Below are 23,335 nucleotides of genomic sequence, written 5' to 3'. Positions count from 1 at the left end.
AACCACTGATCTATATAGAATGACTGGATAGCTCATGACATCATAAACAGTGAAGCCACCGCACCGCCATATTGTGATTCCCTAGTGAGCTCACGCGTTCTATTGAATCAATAGGAAATTGTATGATTTGACTGAGAAAACATTGCATAACGAGACACCGTCTTTAAATCTAAAGTCTCCCTGAACAGTCTTACAACGCAAACATCCTAAGCATTTAAATGGGTATTTGTTTAAAGTCGGAAATTATTCCTGCTTACTAAAAATTAAGTATATGTGAATTGTGAACTTAAAATTTAGCTCTTTCTGATTGTGTTTTACAGATAGATCAGTAGTCTGTTCAAGTATTTGATTAGTTAGCAAGAACATGTCCAGGAAATGCATAATACAAATTGTATGGGTTAATGTACACCTGTTTCACCTCTTATTTACACCATTTACACTGCACACGTCTGCGGCGCGTTTACAGCTGCGACACGGCTACCGGAGCTGATCGCGCCCACAAATCGGCAAATCACGTGGAAATGCTCCCGGTGCGAGTTGACACCGCGTGAAGGTAGGAATAAAACATTGTCGGAGCCATAATGCGCCGCGGATGTGTGCAGTGTAAATAAGGGGTTTACACATAGGCCTACTCCGTTTGCAGTGCATATTTTTACCATACCCATGTCAACAGGTTGGAGCTTTCACTGCACGCGGATGCCCGTCCTGTGCGGTGCGTGCAGAGATCGTTTCTGCTGCAGGCGCTGAATTAAAGTGACAGCGCATGGTTCGTGGTCAAACTGAACACGGGTTGACATGAAAATATTAAATATATGCATTTAATTAAATTTATAAGAAGTAATGCATTGAATAATACGTTTATTGGGTTTAAACTTGAATACGTCTGTGAAAGAATGCATAGTAGGCTATAATTTTTTTTTAAACAACACGGAAATAGCGACAATTGTGCATATAAATTACTATATATGAGCTTAAAGTACAACCTGTGAGCAGTTTTTCAAGATCCTTTTGTGATCTTCGTTTTACACTTGTTGATGCGCAGCGGGTCATCTTAAAAGTGCCGTCGGAGCTACCTATCTCTGTATAACGGCCGTTGGAGCCCTCTGCTGGTAGGGAATCGTAAGATGGCCGCTCGAACACTTCCGGTGGCTTCACTGCCTGGTGGCAGTTTAGAACGTCATGAGCTATCCAGTCATTATATAGATCAGTGGGTTCAACACATTAAAGGCCAAAAAGACGCAAAATGCCTAAAGGAGACAAATCAATAACCGCGACAAAAGCTAGCAACGCAACCGAGCAAGCAAGCACGAGCCCGGGCGGAACTAACAAAACCTCGAGCGCGATATTGGAAGCAATAGAAACGCTTAAATCCGAACTGAAGGAGGACAATGACAAACTAAGGAAGGACATCAATGCCCTGCGCCAGGAGATGGGTAATAAACTCGACAACCTGACGGAGGAAGTGAGAGGCCTGACGGAAAGAATGGATGAAGCGGAGAATCGCGTGGGTCGTGTTGAGGACATGACACTTGATTTGACTGAAGCGCTGACTGGAAGCATTAAGCGACAGAGGAGTATCCAAAACAAACTGACCGATCTCGAATCTAGATCGCGAAGGAACAACATTCGCCTTTTCGGGGTAGAAGAGGGAGAGGAAGGGAAGTCGGTGACGCAATTCGTGACAGATTTCCTCAAGCGTGAGTTACCTTTGCCAGCGGACTTGGATCTTAAAATTCAGCGAGCCCACAGAGTCTTCGCAGCTAAGCCCCGACCAAATAATAACCCGAGACAAATTATAGTAAATTTTCAAGAATATACTACTAAAGAGCTAATCCTCAAGGAAGCGTGGAAAAAAGGACGCATTCAGTCAAATGAGAGAAACATTTATTTCGACCACGACTATGCAACTGAGATCGTCCAAAAACGCATGGCATATCAAGAGATTAAGAAAGTGCTGAAGGAGAAAGGTGTTCGTTTCCAAACACCCTACACGAGCATACGAATCCATTGGGAGAGTGGCGTCGGAACATACAGCAGCGCACACGAAGCTGGGATGGAGTTGAGGAAGCGGGGCTTGGAAGTGGAGGTGCCGACAGCGGTTACGGAAGAAGTCGCTATGGAGACTCGACTGAAGTCCTTGGGATGGCAGCGGGAGGCGCGTCCCCGGCGAGAGCACAGAGTCCCTACGGCGCAGAGGGCAAAAGAGAAATTGATGGAGTTTCAGAGAAGCGGGAAAAAATGAAGGATGAGGAGCGTTTGCATTATTGACACAGGAAGGCCTTTGTAATTCACAGGACTGAAGGAGAGGCACCAGAGAAGGAGTTAGGACGTTGGACACTAAGGATGGAAGTAGCTTCCAAACCTTACATAGGGCCCTCCCCTTACGGGAGACACTACCCTAGGCCTACCGACGGGGCCCAGTTGGGAGAGATATTCTTCCATTTGAGGAGGAGTCACAGGTATCCCCGGTTTCATTGTTTCTATTTATTTTATTTTTTTATTTTTTTTGTTCTCGGTAATAGTTCCTGTTCACTTGTGGGGTCTACAGCAATAATTTACTCAGGGTATGAGTGGGTCATGTAAAGTGAAAATTGAGACAATAAATGTAAATGGTCTGGGTAATCCGATAAAGAGGAGTAGGTTGATAACGAAATTGAAAAGGGATAATATGCAAGTTATATTCATACAAGAAACTCATATGTCAAATGAAGAACATGAGAAATTTAAAAAGCTTGGTTACATAAATTCATTTTATAGTTCGTACAAGAATAGCAGAAGGAGAGGAGTTATTACCCTAATTTCAAACACTGTTAATTTTGAATTGACTGAGGAATGTTCCGATAAACATGGCAGATATGTGATTGTTAAAGGGAGGATTGATAATACTGTAGTCACACTAGTCAATGTGTATGCTCCCCCTGAGGAAGACAAAACATTCTTTAATTTATTGTTTGACAAAATAACAATGAGTGAGGGGATTTTGATATGTGGAGGCGATTGGAACACAATTTTGAATTACACTAAAGACACAACAAGTACTAAAAGATATAAAAACATCAAATCCAAGATTCTTAATATTCTAATGAAAGATGCAGGTCTGTGTGATGTTTGGAGAGTTCTGCACCCATTAGAGAGAGACTATACGCATTATTCTGCTGCTCATAAGGTACATTCTAGGATTGACTACTTTCTGATGAATACAATAGATAGACATCGGGTTATAGACTGTAAAATCGGAATAGCAGATGTGTCAGATCACAATGCTATATATTTAACTATACATCTTGATTGTCCAAACAAAACAACATTATGGAAAATGAATGTTAATATTCTTAATAATGAAATTGCGGTGCAAGAAATCAAAAAAGAGATTCAAGACTGTATAGCCAATAATAAGGATGAACAAATAGAGCCAACAATATTATGGGACACTATAAAAGCAGTGATGAGAGGAAACCTGATATCAAGGCTAGCTCACATTAAAAAAAAGAAAAAGCTATTACAAGCTGAATTAGAACAAAATATGAGAAATCTAGAAAAACAACAGCATACAGATAAGAGTGATAAATTGGCTGGTATGTTAAAAGGAATTAGAAAACAATTATCAGACATGGCAAACGAGGAGACAGAAAAGAAACTGAGATTCACAAAACAAATCTTTTATGAATCAGGTCCCAAAGCAACTAAAATATTAGCAAAAAGATTAAGATCACAGCAAATAAGGAACTCAATTAACAAAATCAGAGATCCAGAAAGTAATGTCATAACATATGAACCTGAGGAAATCAAAAATATTTTTCATAAATATTACAAATCTCAGTATAATCATTCAGAACAAGTAGATAAAAAAGAAATTGAAGATTATTTAGCTGTATTAGATCTCCCCTCCATAGGAACTACTCAAAATGGATCATTAAATTCACCCATTACTAAAAAAGAACTTGATAATGCTATTTGTAGATTGAAATGCAAAAAAAGTCCAGGTACAGATGGCTATCCTAACGAATGGTACAAAGTTTATAAAGAAGACCTTGCCCCTCTATTGTTGGAATCTTTTAATTGGACACTCAAACATGCAAAATGCCCTCCCTCATGGAAAGAGGCCATGATAACAGTTATACCAAAGGAAGGTAAAAATAAAGAGTTATGTGAGTCCTATCGTCCAATTTCCATTTTGAATGTTGATTATAAATTATTCACGTCTATAATCGCTAGAAGATTAGAAACCTTCCTCCCTGACCTGATAGATGAGGACCAGACGGGTTTTATAAAAGGTCGCCAAACACAAGATAACATTCGGCGCACATTACATATAATTAATGAAGTCAATAAACAGAGCACTCCTACAGCCTTAGTAAGTCTTGATGCGGAAAAGGCTTTTGATAGAGTCAGCTGGAATTTCCTTTTTGCGGTTTTGAAAAGAATGGGTTTTGATAAAACTATCATTAAATGTATACAGGCCCTATACGATTAACCAGTGGCTAGAATTAAAATAAATGGTAACTTAACAGACAGATTCGAGCTCTTCAGAGGAACAAGACAGGGATGTTGTCTGAGCCCCTCCCTATTTGCCTTGTTTATAGAGCCTTTGGCTCAGTATATAAGACAAAGTAAAGAACTTAAAGGAATCACAGTCGCTAAGGATGAACATAAATTAGGTATTTTTGCAGATGATATTATCATATACCTCAGCAATCCGGATTATACGATTGCTAAACTTTTTACGCTACTAAAAGATTTTGGAGGGAAATCTGGGTATAAGTTAAACATTTCAAAAACCCAAGTTCTCTGTATAAAATACAGACCAGCTGATTCAATCAGACGAGCTTACAAATTAAAATGGGATTCAGGAAAAATAAAATATTTAGGTGTTTATCTGACTAGAGAACTAAATACATTATATGAGGCTAATTATAATAAGATTAATGAAGATATACAAAAAGATTTGACAAAATGGGCAACACTAGTAATGGATTTAAGTTCAAGGATAGAGGTGATAAAAATGAATGTGTTGCCTAGATTGCTGTACTTATTTATTTCGCTGCCAATTTGTATACCAAAAACTCAATTTGATAAATGGGACAAACAAGTGAGTAGATTTATTTGGAAGGGGGAAAGACCAAGAGTTAAGCTTAAAACTCTACAACTAGAGAAAAAAAGAGGAGGACTTGCTCTTCCTAATTTTAAAGAATATTTCCTAGCTGCCCAGTTAAGATATATAATCTATTGGTGCTCGTCAGAATATTATTCCAAATGGAAACACATTGAGCTTAACTACGGAACATGCCAACCACAAACGAGGTTGGGTGAGAAAACATCTAACCAACCAATAGAACCAAATCCTATAGTAGACACAACAATTAAGATCTGGTGGGACATAATGAATAAGTACAAATTGGAGGGGGATTGTAAATTGTTGATCTGGCCATTGTACTCTACAAAATTCAGAAGTGGACAGATGGATAGCACATTTAAAAGATGGACAGACAAGGGAATCACCGCAGTGTGTACATTAACAGAGGGTAAAAAGTTTAAATCTTTTGAAAACTTGAAGAGGGAATTTGACCTGGAAAACTCTGATTTATTTAGGTATTTCCAACTAAGGCATTTTTATAATACAGACATAGAAAATCACCTCTCTCAAGAGGGCAGTGATTTAATAGATATGATCGCGGGGGCATACAGACATTTACCCTCGAAAACAGTATCCAGGGTGTACAAATGTTTACAAAATTGCAATAGGTTTGATTCCCTGTATATAAAACAGAAATGGGAAGTAGAACTGCAGCTTAAATTGTCAGAGGATGATTGGCATTCGATCTGTCTTTTTCAACAAACTTCTACTAGCTCCAGACAATGGAGAGAATTTGGCTGGAAGAACTTGGTGAGATACTTCATTACCCCCCTCATCAAAAGCAAACAGTTAAAAAAGAACCAACAGTGTTGGAGACTTTGCGGGGATGTCAATGTCAATCACTCTCATATATTTTGGTCATGTATAAAAATTCGCCCCTACTGGGAATCTATTGTAACAGAAATGGAAAAAAATTTGGGTTACAAAATACAGAATGACCCACAGTCTCTGTATTTAGGCCTGTTAACTAAAGATGCTGTTAAAGGGGAAGACATTTATCTACTCAAAGTGATGCTGATATCAAGTAAGAAAGTTATAACGAGGAATTTGTTGAAAAGTGAACCTTTGAGTCTGGACCAATGGAGGAATATAATGGAGGAAATATGTGCAATGGAAAAAATGACCCACGACCTGAGATTGGAAGCACATAAATGTAAAATACGATGGTGGAAATGGACTTGTTATGTAATAGGGGTGTGCAAAGCAGCCGGTATTTGTATCTGTATTTGTATTTGTTGAGGGGGGAAAAGTATTCGTATTTGTATTCGTATTCGAGTAAAATTCAAAATAGGCCTAAAAATCTAGCTTTCATAACGCATACACGCAAGGTCTCTCGCTCTCTCCCTTTCTCTTCCGTGCGCGCGCTACACGGTTTGGAGCACAGTATGTTCTCTCTCGCATGCGCGTTAGATTCCGGGAGATTTGAACTAATTTTAGGGAGCCGCTATCAATAGAGACTTGGGATGTCTGCGTACCATATAACTCCCACAAGTGCATACAATTCGACACAACTACACAAGCATTTTTTAACCTTTTTAACCGAACGTTAACATTACTCTGTCAACAGCCTATTGTCTAAATTACCGAGCTAACAGAGCTACGTAAACAGAGCGAACATGAGAGCATCCGACTGCAGACGTCAATAATGCAGCGTAATGGAATAATCTCCTGTTTAAACTCCGCTTCCCGAAAGTTATAAACTGCCTCCGGAACCCAGTTAAGGTACAAAAATCTATTCAACAAAAATAGTGATGCAGTTAAGTGTTTTTTCGCTCAGCCGAGCCCTCTCTGTTGCTGTGTGCAGCAGCCTGTGTCAGTCACCTCTTCCTGAACGTCACTCACTCACTCACTCATCTGTGCATGGACTGCGGTCTCGTGAGGAAACGCAGCTTTTTGATATAAAGTTTTTCTTGTTCCCGAATACAAATATTTTTTCAAGTTTTGTTCGAAATAACTATTCGTAAAAAACACGTTATTTGTACCTTTCCGAATACCGTATTCGGGTTCGGCTCCACCCCTATTATGTAATGCACTCAAAGGTATGAAACGAATGGAAGACCTGTATTTGTAGTACCCTACTAGTTTTTTTTTTTTTTTTTGCTGTTGTTTTTTTTTTTTTTTTTTTTTTTCTGATCATTGTGAATTTAAGAAATGCAAATAATAATAATAATAATAAAAAAAGTAAAAAAAAAAAAAAAAAAAAATACAATAAGGCATTTCTATAAAAGACACTTATACCAAAAAAACAAAAAAAAAAACAACGTAAATATACATTTCATATTTGTTTTATATAATATAATGTTCTTTTTTTTTATTTCATCTATGTTGATTATATGAAAAAGGAACCGCATGAGATGGGTAAGATAGGATCATAAGATGCCCAATATATCAGGAGACATTTGGAGTGGGTCAGACATGATTTTGACCACTTAAGTTTTGTTTTGTAGAAAGCCATTTTTTAAAGTGAATTTCGTTTTGTAAAAATTGTCTTAATTTCAATCAATGTTTCATCAACCAATTGGCTGGATTTAATAAATAAGAAGCGAAATATAGCAGACAATATAGGATACGGAGGCGCCCGAGCGTGAACTGGAGCGCGTCTCATAAATGAACCGAAACTCAGCGTATAAATGACTTGCCTCACAGACCTGAGAAGCTTGAAATGCTTTAAAAAAAAAAACATTCAAATCGATAAGAAATGGGGTAGCCTACTCTCTGCTTATGTAGTCTATCCGTATGAAGTGTGCATTTCTCTCTATAGGCGCGTTCACTACATGCGAAGATGGCGTCAACATCGCCAACTGTATCTTTGCAGCCAGAAAACACTAGTTTATTAATAAACAATTCAAATGTACCATACTGCTTAAACATTACTTTTGCCGGTTCTTTGTGGCAAGCTTTATGCATGTGCTTGATATGCGGAATATAGGCAATATTACGATAACGCTCATTATGGTTTAGTATTTTCTCCCATAAATATTTAATTAAATTAATATAAATATGCAATTAGACTAATGGCTTAAATGAACTACTACTAGTCAACTAGAAAAAAACTTTAGTTGTGCACGGGCAGCCCAATTTATTTCACATATTTCCTAACCAGCGCGTCACTGCGGGCGTTCTGAGCGAGCGGCGCTGTGTGGACTGAGCGAGCGAAGCTACTCTTCAGAAAGCTGATCTCTCTGGAGGACAATGCTCCTCCACATGAGATTCCTTTGAAACATACATGGCAACTAGCTGTTTCTCGACACATCATAGCAATTCCACACCGGCGATGACATGACTGCCAAATCATTTAAGTCCCCACGCATCATGTACCTTCTCACGTTTTGATGTAGTAGGCCTAATCGAATTGTGATCGGTTTGTGAGATCGGCCAAGTTTAGTGAGTACCGATCGAGTCATAAAATGTGAATATCGGCCGATACCGATCTCTGGCCGATCGATCGGAGCATCCCTAGAATCAAGCTTTTTTTTTTCAAGTCTCCTAAAAAGATCTGATCGCTTTATAAGATGAACAGATTTAATTTAGGCTTCTTTATAAATAAAACATTGATCTAAACAAATTCATAGGGTGCATCAGATATGGTAAACGGAAGCTCAAATGTGCTTGCTTGACGAGCAAGAACAAACCTCTTGTTTTTTGTGCATCAAACAAACATGTTTGATCTTTTGTTTACTATATTTGATGTGCTCTTTGTATGTGTGGTGATTAAAGTCCCCCTGTAGTCAATTTTATCCCTTAAAATTCATCTTTGATAACCAAAATGACCTATTTAAATATTTGTAGGTGATTTTTACAGTGAAAAAAAATCTTCATTATAGCTTGAATGTAACACTACACCCTTGCTTCATTTAGTATACGCGGATCGCTGAATATGCAAACGAGCCCCACCTCCACTCACTCACACCAGCTCAGAATAGCTTATCCACTCTGTCAACTTTACTGTAGTAAACACTGCACAATGCCAAGTGGAAATAGTGGTTTAATTCAGCCATATATGTTAGAACCAAAAAACTGATTCAGAAGAAGAAGTGGAAAAGTGAATAATACAGGTTCGTCTACAAGTCGATGTATCAGAATGGTAATGCGTTTTATGTATTGCTATCTACATGTCGAGATTAATTATTGATGTTTATATATTCTACCGGGTGTTCAAAATATGTAGTTGTGTGTTTTATATTGTGATCTCCGGCTAACCGGCTGAAGGGGGTGGATTGAAATCCACTGCTGCTTAAATGAAATGAGTGATTATAATCAAGGTATTAGTCATTATTTTTCCTTCTAAATATCAAATTTAGAAGGAGTTGAATGACTTCTCTGGAGATTTTACTTTGTTATAGAAGTTACCAGTGTGATTACTGAAATGTTCTTTTCATGTATTCTTTAATGTCTGTATTTGATATCTGAATGCAGTAACAGTGCTTGCTCATTTAGCCCGGCTACCAGAAATGAAACAGGGACTTGTTTTGTGTTTGAGAAAGGTCTTCAAAGTGTTAAAACATATAGGGGTCATCGAAGCCAATAGTTTAAGGGACAATTTCTTTGTTAAAGCATTATCCTTGAGAGAAAGAACGCATTATCTTGATGTTTTGAGAGGACTCTCCTGTTTATAGTTAGAGCCTGGCCAAATCCAACCTTTGAAAAGCTGTGTGTCGGTGTGTGTGTTAGTCTTCTTGGTTACAGGTTAAGGAACCACTGGCATTATTGGAGATTAATTGAGTTTTTGTTCTGGACATGTTGGCGCCCAGCAACCCAAATCTGCGACCTGGAAGGTCATGACGTGCCTAAACTTCAGAGTCTGAGTGTCAGCTGCTTAAGCGATTGAGATTTGCTTCCGTTTATCTGTATATGTGTGGAAAATGACTACCGTATGTTATCTATTTCTTAGCCAATCAGAAACTGCAACCTGAAGCAAGGACGTTGTTTAGACCTTGGTGAATGGTATAATTGTTGTGATCTTTGTAACTTGAAGCTGACTTCTGCTGATGAAACTGGAAACTATCTTCAGTAAATATTTTCTTTAATTTATTATAATTCTGACTCCGGGTCTTCATTCATCATATCTGGTTCTGGGTCTATGACTGTAAAACCCCTTACATGGCTAACTCACATTATTACTGTCTTACTGAAATACTTCTGCTAATCAGCTGTGCGCCACTATTACCTAAAACTGTGTCTATTAATGCAGATTGTCTGTCGCTCTACTTTGAGTAAAGATAAAGGGTGGGACAAGACTTGTTTTGCAAACTTTAATGTTAAATCAGTCATTCACGTTAGTGCTCGGCTAACATATGCACCGTTATTGATACAGTTAATAGTTCCCACATGTGCAACGCAATAAATTAGAAATACACACACACATGGGTTTGTTGATGGACATACACTTGTTAATTCTGATAGTGAGGAATTAACATCTGTACCTCAAACTGAGTAGCGTTTCACTGAGAAACGTCATGCTCAAGTCGTCTTTGCGATGAAGGATCGGGTTAAATAAGTTCTTCCAATGTTTCATCGTCGGAATCGCGCTTGGATTGATATGGTAAAATCGACGTCATTGTTACTGTCTTTACAGTGTGTACAACCGCTAAGGACTGAGGAAGCCTCCGGAACTGAAGTACAGTTATGGTAATGGCCGTTAGCTTACGACAGGCCCTGTAAGCGGTGGACCAATCACTACAGACTGGGCTGTCTGGGCAATCAGAGACGAGTAGCTCATGGAAAGGAGGGATTTTGAGAGACCGATTCATCCAACAAAACGTTTAAGAATCATGGAACAATGTGGTGATGTGCAATGTATATCATGAGAAAATGAAAGAGGTTTTTTACCTTTGATGCATGTAAAGTTGTAGTAAAATGCATGTAAATTTTCTCCAAAACAAAATTAGTAAACTTTAAAATAGCATATTTGGGGCACTTTAAGCATATTAAAAAACACCACATAGACATAAACAACATTTAAAACTTGATTTTCACCTCAGGGGGTCTTTGATGTTTATATGAGAATAAAAGCATAGAAAAATATGTTTATCTTATAAAGCAATTGTGTCTCTTCAGAGGACTTTTAAACTCAAACCACTCAATTCATATGGATTTCTTTTACAATTTTCTTATGATCTTTTTGAAGCATAAAAGTTTTGTTGACAGAATGGACTTTCAAATTAGGGACAGAAACCTCTCATGTTTAATTAAAAATATCTTCATTAGTGTTTTAAAAAAATTAACGAAAGTCTTATGGGCTTGGAACAAAATGGGGGTGAGTTATTGACGACAGAATTTTAATTTCTAGGTGAACCATCTCTTCAAATTAATAACATTTACAATGCGCATCAAACCTGACTCTCTCTGTCTCACTAGCTGTCTTCACCACAGTGAAGGGCTCCTTCCGACTCCAGTCCCACAGATGCAGCTCGTTGTTGCTGGCAATGAGCAACAGCTGAGCCGTGGGATGGAAAGCAAGGGATGCGATCGCCGAGTTACTCTCTGTGAGCCAGCTCTCACTACCTCCCTGAAACAAAATCACATGATACTTTAACATTTGAGCAAAATTAAGTTGTGGTGATAAATAAAAAAAATAAAAAATAAAGAGTTGACAAAACAATCGTTCAATATGGGTAAAGAAAAGACTCACATGCAGGTCCCAGATTCGGACTTCTCCATCCAGGCAGCCAGAAGCAATAAGGCCAGGTATGCTAGGGTGAAAGGTCAAGCACCAGGGCGTCCGGCGGTGGCCCACCAGAGAGTGAACACACCTTCCTGTCTTAACTTCTGTGATGTAGATGTTGTGGTTCACATGGGTGGAGGCCATTAAAGACCTATGAAGAGAAAAATAACAAAAGTTCCTCTCTAATTATTTTGCTGATGAAGGGTGGTCTAAGATCTGATCAATCAGTCAGTTTTTATGTCAGTAGGCTATTTATTTATCAGATCAGTACTACTGAGGACTATGAAGGAGTAGTCAGAGGGTTATTACCTATCTGGACTGAAGGCCAGAAGAAAGGTCGAGCGGGGGCTGTCTGGTAACTCCACTTTCTGTGACACCGAAAGAAATTCAAATGATAAGTGATTTCACTTTTTCACTTTAGTCACATCCAAACCACAATATTAAGGCCCATTCACACCAAAACAATAACTATTACAATAGCTATAACTATAAAGTTTTAATAATTATTTCTATGAGAATAGGTAAGTACGCACCACAACTATAATGATAACGACACAGAGGAATCCTATAAATGGAATCAGTTTTATAAAGATTTTTTTCAGCTGATGAAAGTTAAAAACAGACTGCCAATCAGAATCCACCGAATTTAAAGAACTTGATTTTTAACTTGAGCGTTTCCCAGATGACAGTCTACAGTCCACAGATGAAGTGTCAAAGATCTATGCATCAGTTACCTGGCTTTGCCATTTCATGCGCTGTGTCTTCTCCTCTACAAGCTGCTGTAGGATCCTGTGTGAGGCAAGACCTCGTGCTCCTCGCTCTCGACTAGACAGGATACACACTGAGTTCTTCTGTCCCACCTTCATCTCCACACACACGCTCACACCAGACCCAGAGCCGTCCACAGGCCCACACACACTGGACCACCACTGCTACTACCACGCCATCATTCTGGGGTAGAAAAAATTAGAAAGTTCAGGAATATCTTAGAGGATCACAACTTGATTTCAAATAGGCTAATATTAATTTAATGACAATGAGACACTTTCCTTTTATTTCATTTGAATAACTTAAACAAAAAAATATAAACTTTTATTGTACAGTAAAAAGACTGTAGAAGAATTATAACTCTGGGTAGAAAACGTTTATAATAGTTAACTAAAACTAAAAACATATTTTTTTAATTAAAATAAATATTAACTGTAATTTAAAAAAATAGGAAAATACATAAAAGGTAACATAAAATAACTAAAACTACATGAGCGTTACTGAACTACTAAAATGACAAAAACATGCCTTACTAAAATTAAAAACAAAACTGAAAATATATTAATACAAACTAATTCAAAATATAACTATAGTAGCATTAGGTAACATATAACATATTTCAGCAAACTGCGAAAGAAAGGCCAAAATAGATACGAACTAAACATGACAATAAAGCAGTAAAGAGATATCGTTAAAGAATAATCTTTATAAATCATTAAGGAATGGTAAACGCCATTTCCTGTAATTGTCTCTGTTATATGGGTAAAAGTACCACACAGTGCAACTGATAAAAAAAGACAATAATTATAAATATGTTACTTATCCAGGCATGCATTATGCATGAAACTAACGGGTTGAAAAACATGCGGATAAGCTTTGCAGGTTTTGTTGCACTCTAATATAACTTGAGCTATCATCCATCTGACAGGCTAACTTACATGTTTGCCTTTAGCTGTTATCTTCTGCTATTATTAAGGATAGATAGGGGATATACAAGGGCTGTAAACGGAGTGTCGCTTATTAAATTAACTTCATGGTCATAGAATTAAGGAACTAGTGAACATCATAACGTTAATTTACAATGTTTGTTTGTTTTTGAATGAGGAAATTAAGCTAACAGCTTTCACGTTTAGCAGTTGCTAGCAAGCTAGCTACAGTTTACAGGTGATGGATTAATTCTCAGTTACACAGTGTTTCAATTATGAGTGTTTTTTTATTTAAAATATATTTAAGACAACCACTCGGGGTCTCAGGTTTGGCCTACCTTTTCTTCATATTTGTGTCCGATTATACTCCTTGAAATCGTAGATATCAAATAAAACAAATACGTTGGAGACCGTAAGCAGCAGGGACGTTGCCTAAATCGTCCCCGCTAATTTTATTTTCGGATTTATATATATGTAGGGAGGAATATTCTTCTTTATTTCCGAAAATAGGGTCGCATGTACTTTAGATTTGTTGCTGTGTTCCTGCCAAAACGCGTACAGACAAAGCCAATGGAGCACAGATCATTCATAGTCAATTACCGACAACATCGTTCATGCTCAAACCTTAAATCACTTTGAACTGTCACTGGCCGTAAATCGGTAAAGATTAACCCATTTTCTAAATGGCAACTTGATATTTACTTTCTTAGTACACCTACGAGTATGAACATAATATTTAAAAAATATCTATATGCAAATACAAATATAGGACACTGAAAAATAATGGCCAACAAATGCTAGGCGTATTAATTCACAGCCCCTTTCATTATAAAGATAGCAGGTTGAGTGCGAAATCAATTAGTTCACACATTCAAATTCACCTTAATTGGGACTGGTCTTAAATGTCAGATTGATCAAGACCCACAGTAGCAGTTTACGCCGGTTATGTTTGCGATTTGGTCCCGCGAGAGTCCCTCTCTGTTCCAAGACTGCCAATCACCTTACGTGTTTTTAAAGCTGCACAGTGCGTTGGCCAATGGCAGCGCTCCTTTACCCGGAAAAGCTTGCAGTTCGTCTTGTGTTTGCCAGATCGTTCAATGAGGGTACTGTACTCTACCTCTGCTGCTGCTCGTTCGCAAGTATGGATTCCTGTTTTCTGATCGTCGTGTTTGTCTTCGCTTTAAGTTTTTCCAATGGAGAGAGAACACTCAAGTTTGTCACTGTGGTGAGTATAACCTAATGCATTTGTCCAGATTACTGCCAGAGTGTGTTGAGTGACGTTAAATGTAACGTTAGGCTGCAGCTGGTTTGATAAAGCTGTTCGTCTTAATCATAATAGCCTACGAGACACAAATTCTGACTTCCTATTATGTGTGGCATATTTTTATGCATAACAAATATGTGTTTTCTGTGTGAATATAAGATTGTCTTTTCCCCCACGTTGTTTATGAATGCTTTGCATTGATTAACGTTACTGTATATTGGTCGATACTGGTCTTTTCTGTCGTTATCAGTCTACTAGTTTGATACTTTATCCAGAAGCAACGACGTGAGTGAGTCGCAATATCTGCTGACATTAGTAGGCTAACCAATGTTTGCTATTAACTTTGTGTTTAGTTCTGCTTGTTCTCGACTGTCTGTCAGCTCAATCTATGGCTTCATCACATGATGAGACATGTTGTCTATTAATTTCATTTTGCCTTTTGATTCTGGTAATATTCTAATTTATGAGCAATTTATTAAGCGCCATTGCTTCCCAGTTCTCATGGCTTCTTAAAGCAATATAATCCCTTTATATAAGTTATCGACTTATATCTTAAAAATCCACCATGTTTAGAAGAAACAGCTTTTACAGATTTATTTTTTGATTGCAATATAAACAATAAATTCTGGGCTGATTGTAAAAGTGCCTTCATTTTTAGTCCTGCAGAAGTAAACCTCTCCTCTATTCTCAAAGATATTATTTTTTATTATGACAACTGTGATCATTTATCTCTTGATTATCTTGCTGACTTCATTATATTGGATACAACATTTCCATTCATAAACAAAATATTTATAGTCTTACACTATTTCTTTTTAAATTCAACTCTCTATTTTCATCCTTCAAAATTGTACACAATGATAAAAATACCAGATTTTTGATGCTTTGTGAGAATTTATTCAAAGATGCGGTTCAACTTTAATTCTGTGTTTTTCTTCTATTGTGTATACAAATCATTGTCCTTGTGTTGTTGTTGTTATTGTATCATATTTGAGATGATTGTTTTCCTTCTTCATGTCTGTTTCTGTACTCATATCCACGAAATAAGTGTTTTATGGTTATTAATTATGACTTTGGAGTCACTGCAAATGAGTAAGTTTTAACCAGAGGCTTGTGTCTTTTTAAGTGTGGTTTTGTAACACTGCTATGAAGCATTCTTAGAAAACCTCATTTCTGTTTGGAAAGCGATACAGGTAAATCCACTTATAGACTTTAAGTGTAAATGAGAGAAGATCACGGCTGATTTCTATGAAAGTCAGAGATAAAGATAAGGAGATAGACTGAATCTGCTTATCCAATTAGAATATGTTTATCGACTACTGTGTGGCTCGTATCCGGGTGTCAGTATAAGCACATGACAAGCAGGATTTGCTGATCTAACTGCAGTTGCACAGTGTTGTTTGTCTTCCTGAACACACACACACATAAATCCCCAATACTCAGTCAAGTGTTTGACTTCCTGTCTGTCAGCTCTATCGTCATGGCGACAGATCTCCAATCAAGGCCTATCCAACTGATCCCTACAAGGAGAGTGACTGGCCCCAGGGTTTTGGACAGCTCTCTCAGGTATGCAGACACGCACACACACACATACCTTATTGTCTTTGTTTTAATCAGTTACCTGCTACTTGAGGAGCATTTGGTTATGCAGTAACGTGCAAGAGGCTGTCCTATATTATGTATGTAGAGTGTAACAGTCAGGTTCCAAAAGTAAATAGTCCATTCATTTTCTCCATTCCCTCATAATCAATGGTATATGTTCTGTTAAAGCTGTCAGCCTGCATTATTTCAACTTATTTTTTTTAACAGCTGAGATTGTGGTGAGAAAAATACATTATCCATGATGATGTACATAAAATTCCACCACTCAGACAGTTGCAGTTACGATAAGCAAATCCTACCAAAAGAGCATGTAGGGAACGCCCACTCCGATGAAGCACTGTGAATGATGTAATTAAGTCGATTTCCCTACACAGAATGTACAGTGTTCAAGCACAGAGCAGCTCACCCACCTTTGCACATCAGTGGTGAGGCCGTAATAGCATTAACATGCAGCTTGAAAACCCTCGATGGACACATTTTCAATTTATTGTCACGTCATTTCAACATGCCAAAATACATTGACTGGGGTGACCCGCACCGTACATAATTAAAACCCTTTTTATAGAAAACTACAGTACAGTCTGTGTACATTTTTGTAATAGGCACCAAACTACTGAATGCACTTTAAGGATATTATTTCATCCTTTTGTATTTTTATTACTGTAACTCGATCTTTTCGATTTTTACAGGAGGGAATGAAGCAGCACTATGAACTAGGTCAGTTTTTAAAGAAACGCTACAGAGGATTCCTGAGTGAGGACTATGACCGGCATGAGGTCACTGTCTTTTAAATTTCTGTTTAAACATGTTCAGTAAACGGATACACAAAGCTGCCAGACCTAGCATATGCCATCTTTGCACTGCAGATATTCATCAGAAGTACAGATGTTGACCGGACTCTGATGAGTGCAGAAGCTAACCTGGCTGGCCTGTTCCCACCTAACGGTTCTGAGGTGTTTAATCCAGATTTGAAATGGCAGCCAATACCTGTTCACACTGTCCCAGCGAATGAAGAGAAGGTAAGACCTCACACTGAAGCTCTGTTCCCACTTTTTCTCTCCACAATATTACAGCACACTGAAACTTGGCCCCGACCTCTCTTTAGTGTTGAGTTCATATTTGCACTGCAGCAGCATCAGTAAATGTCTCTGGATGTTTGAAATCTATTTACATGGCCACATGACCTGCCAACAGAGTTTGCGTTTGTTTTTTTGTTGTCTTTCCAGCTGCTCTCATTCCCGCTAGAAGACTGTCCACGTTACACACAGCTCATGAACGAGACTGAAAAATCTGACATTTTTCTCAACATGACTGACACTTACAAGGTGAGTCCACCTTGCAAAAACCCATTTATAATAGCAGGTCATCTGTAATTTATAGTAAGGTTTTTACAGCAATTATGATATAGTGTTACACAAAAGGTATCCTGCCGTTTTCTGAATTGGTTTTAAATGGTGATTCCCAGAGGAGGTTCAGGTTTCAGACTCCGATGTTGAATGATAATAAATGACCGCATAAAGTTTATACACTACATGGTTGTGTACATAGTGTGTAAGTGTATACTGCTTCATTTGGGACACAATGTAAATATTTACTTTTTTAGTGTTGTCCCAATAAAAAAATTATGTCTATTCCATTTCAAATCTTGCTCCATATTTTTTTTCATGTTTGCTTGCGGGCCTTACAATGTTAGTATGTTCCTTGTGTTTCAATGTAAATGTGCAATAAATAAAACCAATGGTTTCTACAATCATGGTTATGTCATTGTGTTTTTATGCAGGCATTTATAGAAATGGTGAGAAATAAAACAGGACTGGAGACAGCCTCAATTGAGTCTATTTGGAGTGTTTATGACACGTTGTTCTGTGAGGTGAGTTTCACCTGGCATTCATCTGCACATTATTCATGACTTCATCTAGTATTAAGAGACTCTGCCAGCCAATCTTGCCCGCTAAGTATTGTCTATATGTGAATGAATGATATATTAAAGGCACACTGTGGAACTTTTCAACCTTTATAATATATTACAAAAACCCATTGAGATGGTACATCGACTTACAATAGGTTGAATGACACGTCTGCCGTAGCCTGAAGGTGTCTGTATCGCTTTTCCTAGCACTATGTAACTTCGGGTTTCGGGTAGGAACCCGAGCACAAAAAGAACTACAAAATTCAACCGCTTTACGGCATACCGTAATTCCTCAAATAAAGACCGGTATTCAAATAAACGCCGGGCCTCTGATAGTGGCCGGGGGCGTGGTCAACGCGGACAAATAAAGGCCGGTCTCAAATTAAGGCCGGGGAAAAAATAGTGTGAATAGGTACACTTTAAATGAGTGTACACTCAAAGACGGACGCGCTCAGCGCTTGTCATATATCACAACTATTCAGTGTTTTTAACCACATGTTTATTTTAGGTTTCAGACATTTAAATAGATATGATTTATAGCAAAACAATAAATGTATAGTTTGTAAAATACACAATGGTGTCTATGGAAGCAGCAATAACAATCCATTCAAATATATTTGGCGACGTGTTTTATTCATATCAGATACACAGTGTGTAAGTAACTATAAAGTTTACTCTATTCTTCTCCCAGTTCACCGGCCACTTACTTTCATGTATTTCGGGAGAAACTGAAGAATTCACGCGCTGTAACTTAACAAATACAACAGGAATCTCCGAACTGCGGTGCCCATCTCACGTTACAGATCAAGATCATTTATAAAGGGTTTTAAACGACAAAACAAACTCACTTACACGGATTTGAGAGTCAGAATAGAAGATAGTTGATGACATGGTAAGCAAGTTTGTTAATATTTAGAAATAAAAGCGCTACATCTGTCATACAGCGCTATTTTGGCTGTGGTGAACACGTGCCAAGCATGACGCGTCACCATGGAAACTTGGCTGGCGGGCGGGCGGGGATCGCGAATTAGAAATAAAGGCCTGCCTCTAATAAAAGCCTGCTTCAAATAAAAGCCGGCTACCATCTGCAGTTCAGGTAAATAAAGGCCCCGGCCTTTATTTGAGGAATTACGGTACGTCACTTCCCCCACCACCCACAACTTCCTCAGATTCTGACGTGAGTGCTCAACTCGCGTTTGATTGCCGTCTGTATGTTTTCGTCATGGCCGAACCAACAGCTACAAGGAAGAAGGCAAAGGTTTTGTCAGAGGACACTAAAAAAAAGAAAAAGGCATAGTGACAAATGAAAAGCCAGGACGAGGATCACCATTGGTCCAGCGTTCGCTCGCTGGCGTGAGCTACAGGAGGAGGAGGGGTGTCCGACCGATGCTGACGCTTGCCTGCACACAAATGCCGTTTTCAAGGTGACCCAGATAAATCATATAAGTAGTGTAGTATTTTCTGGTATTCCGGCCACAGCCGATGGTGTTATGAGTGTAATAAAATGCCCACAGCCCATTGTTCATTTCTACACACAAACACAGCCCGCCACAGTGCAGGGCTCGCACAAATAAAGTCGACTCATGTCAAATGTACATTAAATGTAGTGAACGTGCCCACAAACACTACACACATGTCCCACGGTTTCTGTAAAACGAAACCAACACACATAAGTTATAGTCAGCTCAGGCCGACGGTGTTTTTAGTGCAGTAAATGTGCCCGCCGTCCCGCGCCCACATTCACTCACAGACATGTTAGCACTAAGCCCCACGGGGCTCGCCCATAGACAGTATAAGGCTCGCTCTCTCTCAGCAGACTGCTATAAGGGAATCGAGCGCGGCAAGGCTGCCCGCCTCAAACACTACAAGCACACACAATCTAAAGACACGGGAGGCTGACCGGTTGACTGTTTGTTGACTTTTGCGACAGTGCTGCGGCGCTTGTGGCCTCTAGGGACGCTAGACGTGAAAGTTACAGGTCGAGCGCCACTAGTGGCCAAAAGTTCCGCGGTGTGCCTTTAAAGACAGTGTGTATGCAGCTAATGTAGTTTATCATCAACCTTATTACAAAGTGCAACATTAAGTTTCTGAAAGTAAAAATCTGATTGATTTTCTCAATAGGGAAATTCAGCCCACATTTTTTTTTTTTATAATCTCATTTAACAGTGGAATTCTTGGTCAGAAAAGAAAAGAAAACTTAATTAACCATGATTCTCCAAAGAAATCTCCATCAACCAGAAAATTGTTTCAAGCAAATCACACGAAAAGAGCTCTTCGTAATAAGTCTTCATAAACTCTCAAACTACAAAAAAATGTTGTGTATGTATGCATATTTTGCAATCAATTTAAATATAAATTGTTTCTATATACATAATCAACATCTTTAATTCAGTAGTTGTATCTTTTTAATTAGATTATTTATTTAACAGTCTTGTACCTTTGTCTTTTTGTCTGTTTTTCAAATACTTTTTTGCTTCAAATCAAAATTAGTAATGTTGTGATTCACCTCATAGCTGGTTGGTTTGGTTAATGGCTTATAACACTTTAACAAAGACTTTTCTAAAATCCTTTTGGGAAAAGTGAATGGGAAAAAATACTTCTGGAACCAACTCTGCTGGAAAAGTGCATATTGCTCTCTACAATGCCTTAGAGTCAAGTTAAGTTCTTTGTTGCCATGTGAGCAGAGTTAAGTAGTCAAGTTAAGTAGACTGTCACTGTGAAGAGTGAAAGAGAGGCTTACTGGCTGAGGGTCATTCACAAGTCTTGATGGCTTGTGGGTAAAACTGTTCCCTAGCCTGTATGGACTCTTTCTTGATGTTGAGTGCTCCTCTGTACACTTTGTGGCAAATGTCTTGCAATGATGGCCTTTTCACACTGTTACATCATTTTATTCCAGAATGATCTATAGATGCTCACTCAGAATCGATTAAATCCAGATACTCAGACAGACACCATGAATTGTGTGTCAGATCAGTTCTGTGATTCTCCATCCCCAGGCAAAACATGTGAAGTCACCTCCTGCCTGGGTGACTCCAGATGTGATGGAAACGCTGAAGGTGCTGAAGAACTTTGGTTTTCAGATTATGTTTGGAGTCTATAAGAGAAAGGAGAAGTGCAGACTTCAAGGAGGTGAGAGCTTATCACTGGGCAGAGCATCTTATTCTTTATTTTTTATTATTAAACTTTCATTTTAAAATAAACAAATAAAAACAATAATAAAATGAAAATTCAAGAGAGAGGCATTTATGTGCCAATCATAGGCATAAGAAGACTGTTGAGGATTCTTGGCAGACCATTTTCATAGTTACACAGTCTGACACTTTTATGCACACATATGCAAATCAGTGTTGTAGGAATAGAGGGAAAGGCCGCTACCTGAGCAGTGCAGGCAGTAATGTAAAGAAACAACGGAAATTCAGACTGGAAATGTGCAGTACTGTGATCGTGTGACACTTTGCTTACGCTCTTATTCGCAGGCCTGCTGTTAGATCAGATCATTAAGAATCTCTCAACCGCTGCAGTTCCAGACTCTAAACAAAAAGTGAAGATGGTGATATACTCAGCTGTAAGTCATGTGTCGCGTTCACATCAACATCAGCAGACCAAACTCCTAGACTTCCCTTTTTCAGTCAATAGTTTTCTATAAAAAATAAATGTTCTGTTTAGAGAAAGCAGTTCGTGTAATGTTCTCTCATGCAACTCTTTCCTCACTAGCATGACACCACAGTTGTAGCTCTGCAGGAAGCCCTGAATGTCTTTAATGGCCTGCAGCCGCCTTATGCCTCGTGTCATCTAATTGAACTTCACCAGGAAGAGAACGGGTAACATGTTGTCTGTGTTTTTCCTAAATTCAGGTTTCTAGAAGACATCTTTTGTCAACCAAAATATTCCTTTGCTTGTCTCTTTCAGGTCGTTTTCAGTGGAGATGTTTTATCGCAATGACAGCACTGTGTCCGAGCCGTACGCAGTGTCTTTACCGGGCTGTTCCCTGCGTTGCCCCCTACAGGACTTTGTGAACCTCACACTTGAAGTCATACCACAAGACTGGAATAAAGATTGTCAGATAAAGAAAGAAGCCACAGACACTGGTAAAGGCAATAATGCACATTAATATATGGACTATAGAGTAAAGATGTGTATCTATAGTTATAAAAAAAAATCTATGTTTATATTGCTTGCATACTTTGCCTGCTCTCATACATGTGTGCAGAGGTCATCATCGGGCTGGCTGTGTGTGGATGTCTGCTCTTCTTGCTGGTACTACTGCTGTTTGTAGTGCTATGCCGTCAAAAAGAGCCGATGGCTAGCTATAGTCATGTCATAAATGAGAGCGACTCCTGACAATCATATCAGCTCCTCCGCAAAGAGGAACTGTGGGACAGTGAAGAGGACCTATGAGGACACAGCAGCAACTGAAACTCTAAGCCAACTGAAAAGACTTTGTTTAACTTTGGCCACACATTTTATTTTATTGGGGAAGACTTGGTAATATTTTATTTCTTGTAACTTCAGTTGTTTCAAGAGCAAAAAGGGAACCAAGAGTTGTGATGGCGTCAATAGCATTAACGTAACAATGCTTAGCGCACAGACTGTGAGTCCAGTGTACTTGATGCATTAGCCTAAAGATTCAGGTGGGGAAATGAAAGACTACTGGATGCATATCGAGGCCTTATAATGCACTCATGGAATTTTTCACTCCTTTTTTTTTATGTGATTATCTCCTGATTTACCGCCACAAAGTAGTTTTGATGAGTACATTTAATAATAACAGCATGCTGATATGAAGAACAGTGCTCTCAGGTTAAGCTCAAAAGAGCCGAATTGAAGTAATTTGTTTTAATCTGGTGTGTTTTATTTTTATTTGTTTTTATGTTTTGTCATTTAACATAATGATCACCCGACTCTATGAATGCAAATAAAATGTTATTCTCCATTATCATAAATGTTTTCATACATATTCAGTTCCAGGTGCATCATATTTAAAACAAATTACTGTTAGATTGACAAACATTCCCAGTAAGAATAAAAAAAAAATCATTACTACTAAATGTTAATAGCAATCTGTCCA

General features: G+C 38.3%; 2 protein-coding genes across 3 annotated transcripts in view; one reads left to right on the top strand and one right to left on the bottom strand.

The window, feature by feature from the left end:
- ambra1a (autophagy/beclin-1 regulator 1a) overlaps positions 1-14,062 on the bottom strand; it is a 147,682-nt gene extending 133,620 nt beyond the window's left edge. For both annotated transcript variants that reach the window (XM_056243792.1, XM_056243794.1), the window contains exons 1-5: positions 13,831-14,062; positions 12,533-12,749; positions 12,108-12,166; positions 11,766-11,949; positions 11,470-11,642 (exon numbers count right to left, since the gene is read on the bottom strand). In XM_056243792.1, the coding sequence (XP_056099767.1) occupies positions 11,470-11,642; positions 11,766-11,949; positions 12,108-12,166; positions 12,533-12,664 (548 nt within the window). In that variant the 5' untranslated portion in view covers positions 12,665-12,749; positions 13,831-14,062. The remainder of the gene's footprint in view (positions 1-11,469; positions 11,643-11,765; positions 11,950-12,107; positions 12,167-12,532; positions 12,750-13,830) is intronic.
- A 533-nt stretch (positions 14,063-14,595) lies between these two features.
- Positions 14,596-22,706, top strand: acp2 (acid phosphatase 2, lysosomal). Its single transcript, XM_056243801.1, has 11 exons — positions 14,596-14,717; positions 16,227-16,322; positions 17,048-17,134; positions 17,225-17,377; positions 17,585-17,683; positions 18,139-18,228; positions 21,264-21,396; positions 21,744-21,832; positions 21,982-22,088; positions 22,177-22,355; positions 22,478-22,706. Exons 1-11 carry the CDS (start codon positions 14,634-14,636, stop codon positions 22,606-22,608), a joined length of 1,248 nt encoding a protein of 415 aa, XP_056099776.1. The 5' UTR covers positions 14,596-14,633; the 3' UTR covers positions 22,609-22,706.
- The last annotated feature ends 629 nt before the right edge of the window (positions 22,707-23,335 follow it).

This window comes from Rhinichthys klamathensis, unplaced genomic scaffold, assembly GCF_029890125.1.
Source record: "Rhinichthys klamathensis goyatoka isolate OS25496 unplaced genomic scaffold, OSU_Roscu_1.1 h1tg000846l_1, whole genome shotgun sequence".
Lineage (NCBI taxonomy): Eukaryota > Metazoa > Chordata > Actinopteri > Cypriniformes > Leuciscidae > Rhinichthys > Rhinichthys klamathensis.
This window is presented reverse-complemented; position numbering and strand designations above follow the sequence as displayed.

Coding starts and splice junctions, on each gene's coding strand:
- acp2 (XM_056243801.1), top strand. CDS start 14,634: ATGGATTCCTGTTTTCTGATCGTCGTGTTTGTCTTCGCTTTAAGTTTT. Junction 14,718..16,226: donor CACTCAAGTTTGTCACTGTG/GTGAGTATAACC, acceptor CCTGTCTGTCAG/CTCTATCGTCATGGCGACAG. Junction 21,397..21,743: donor GAAGTGCAGACTTCAAGGAG/GTGAGAGCTTAT, acceptor TCTTATTCGCAG/GCCTGCTGTTAGATCAGATC.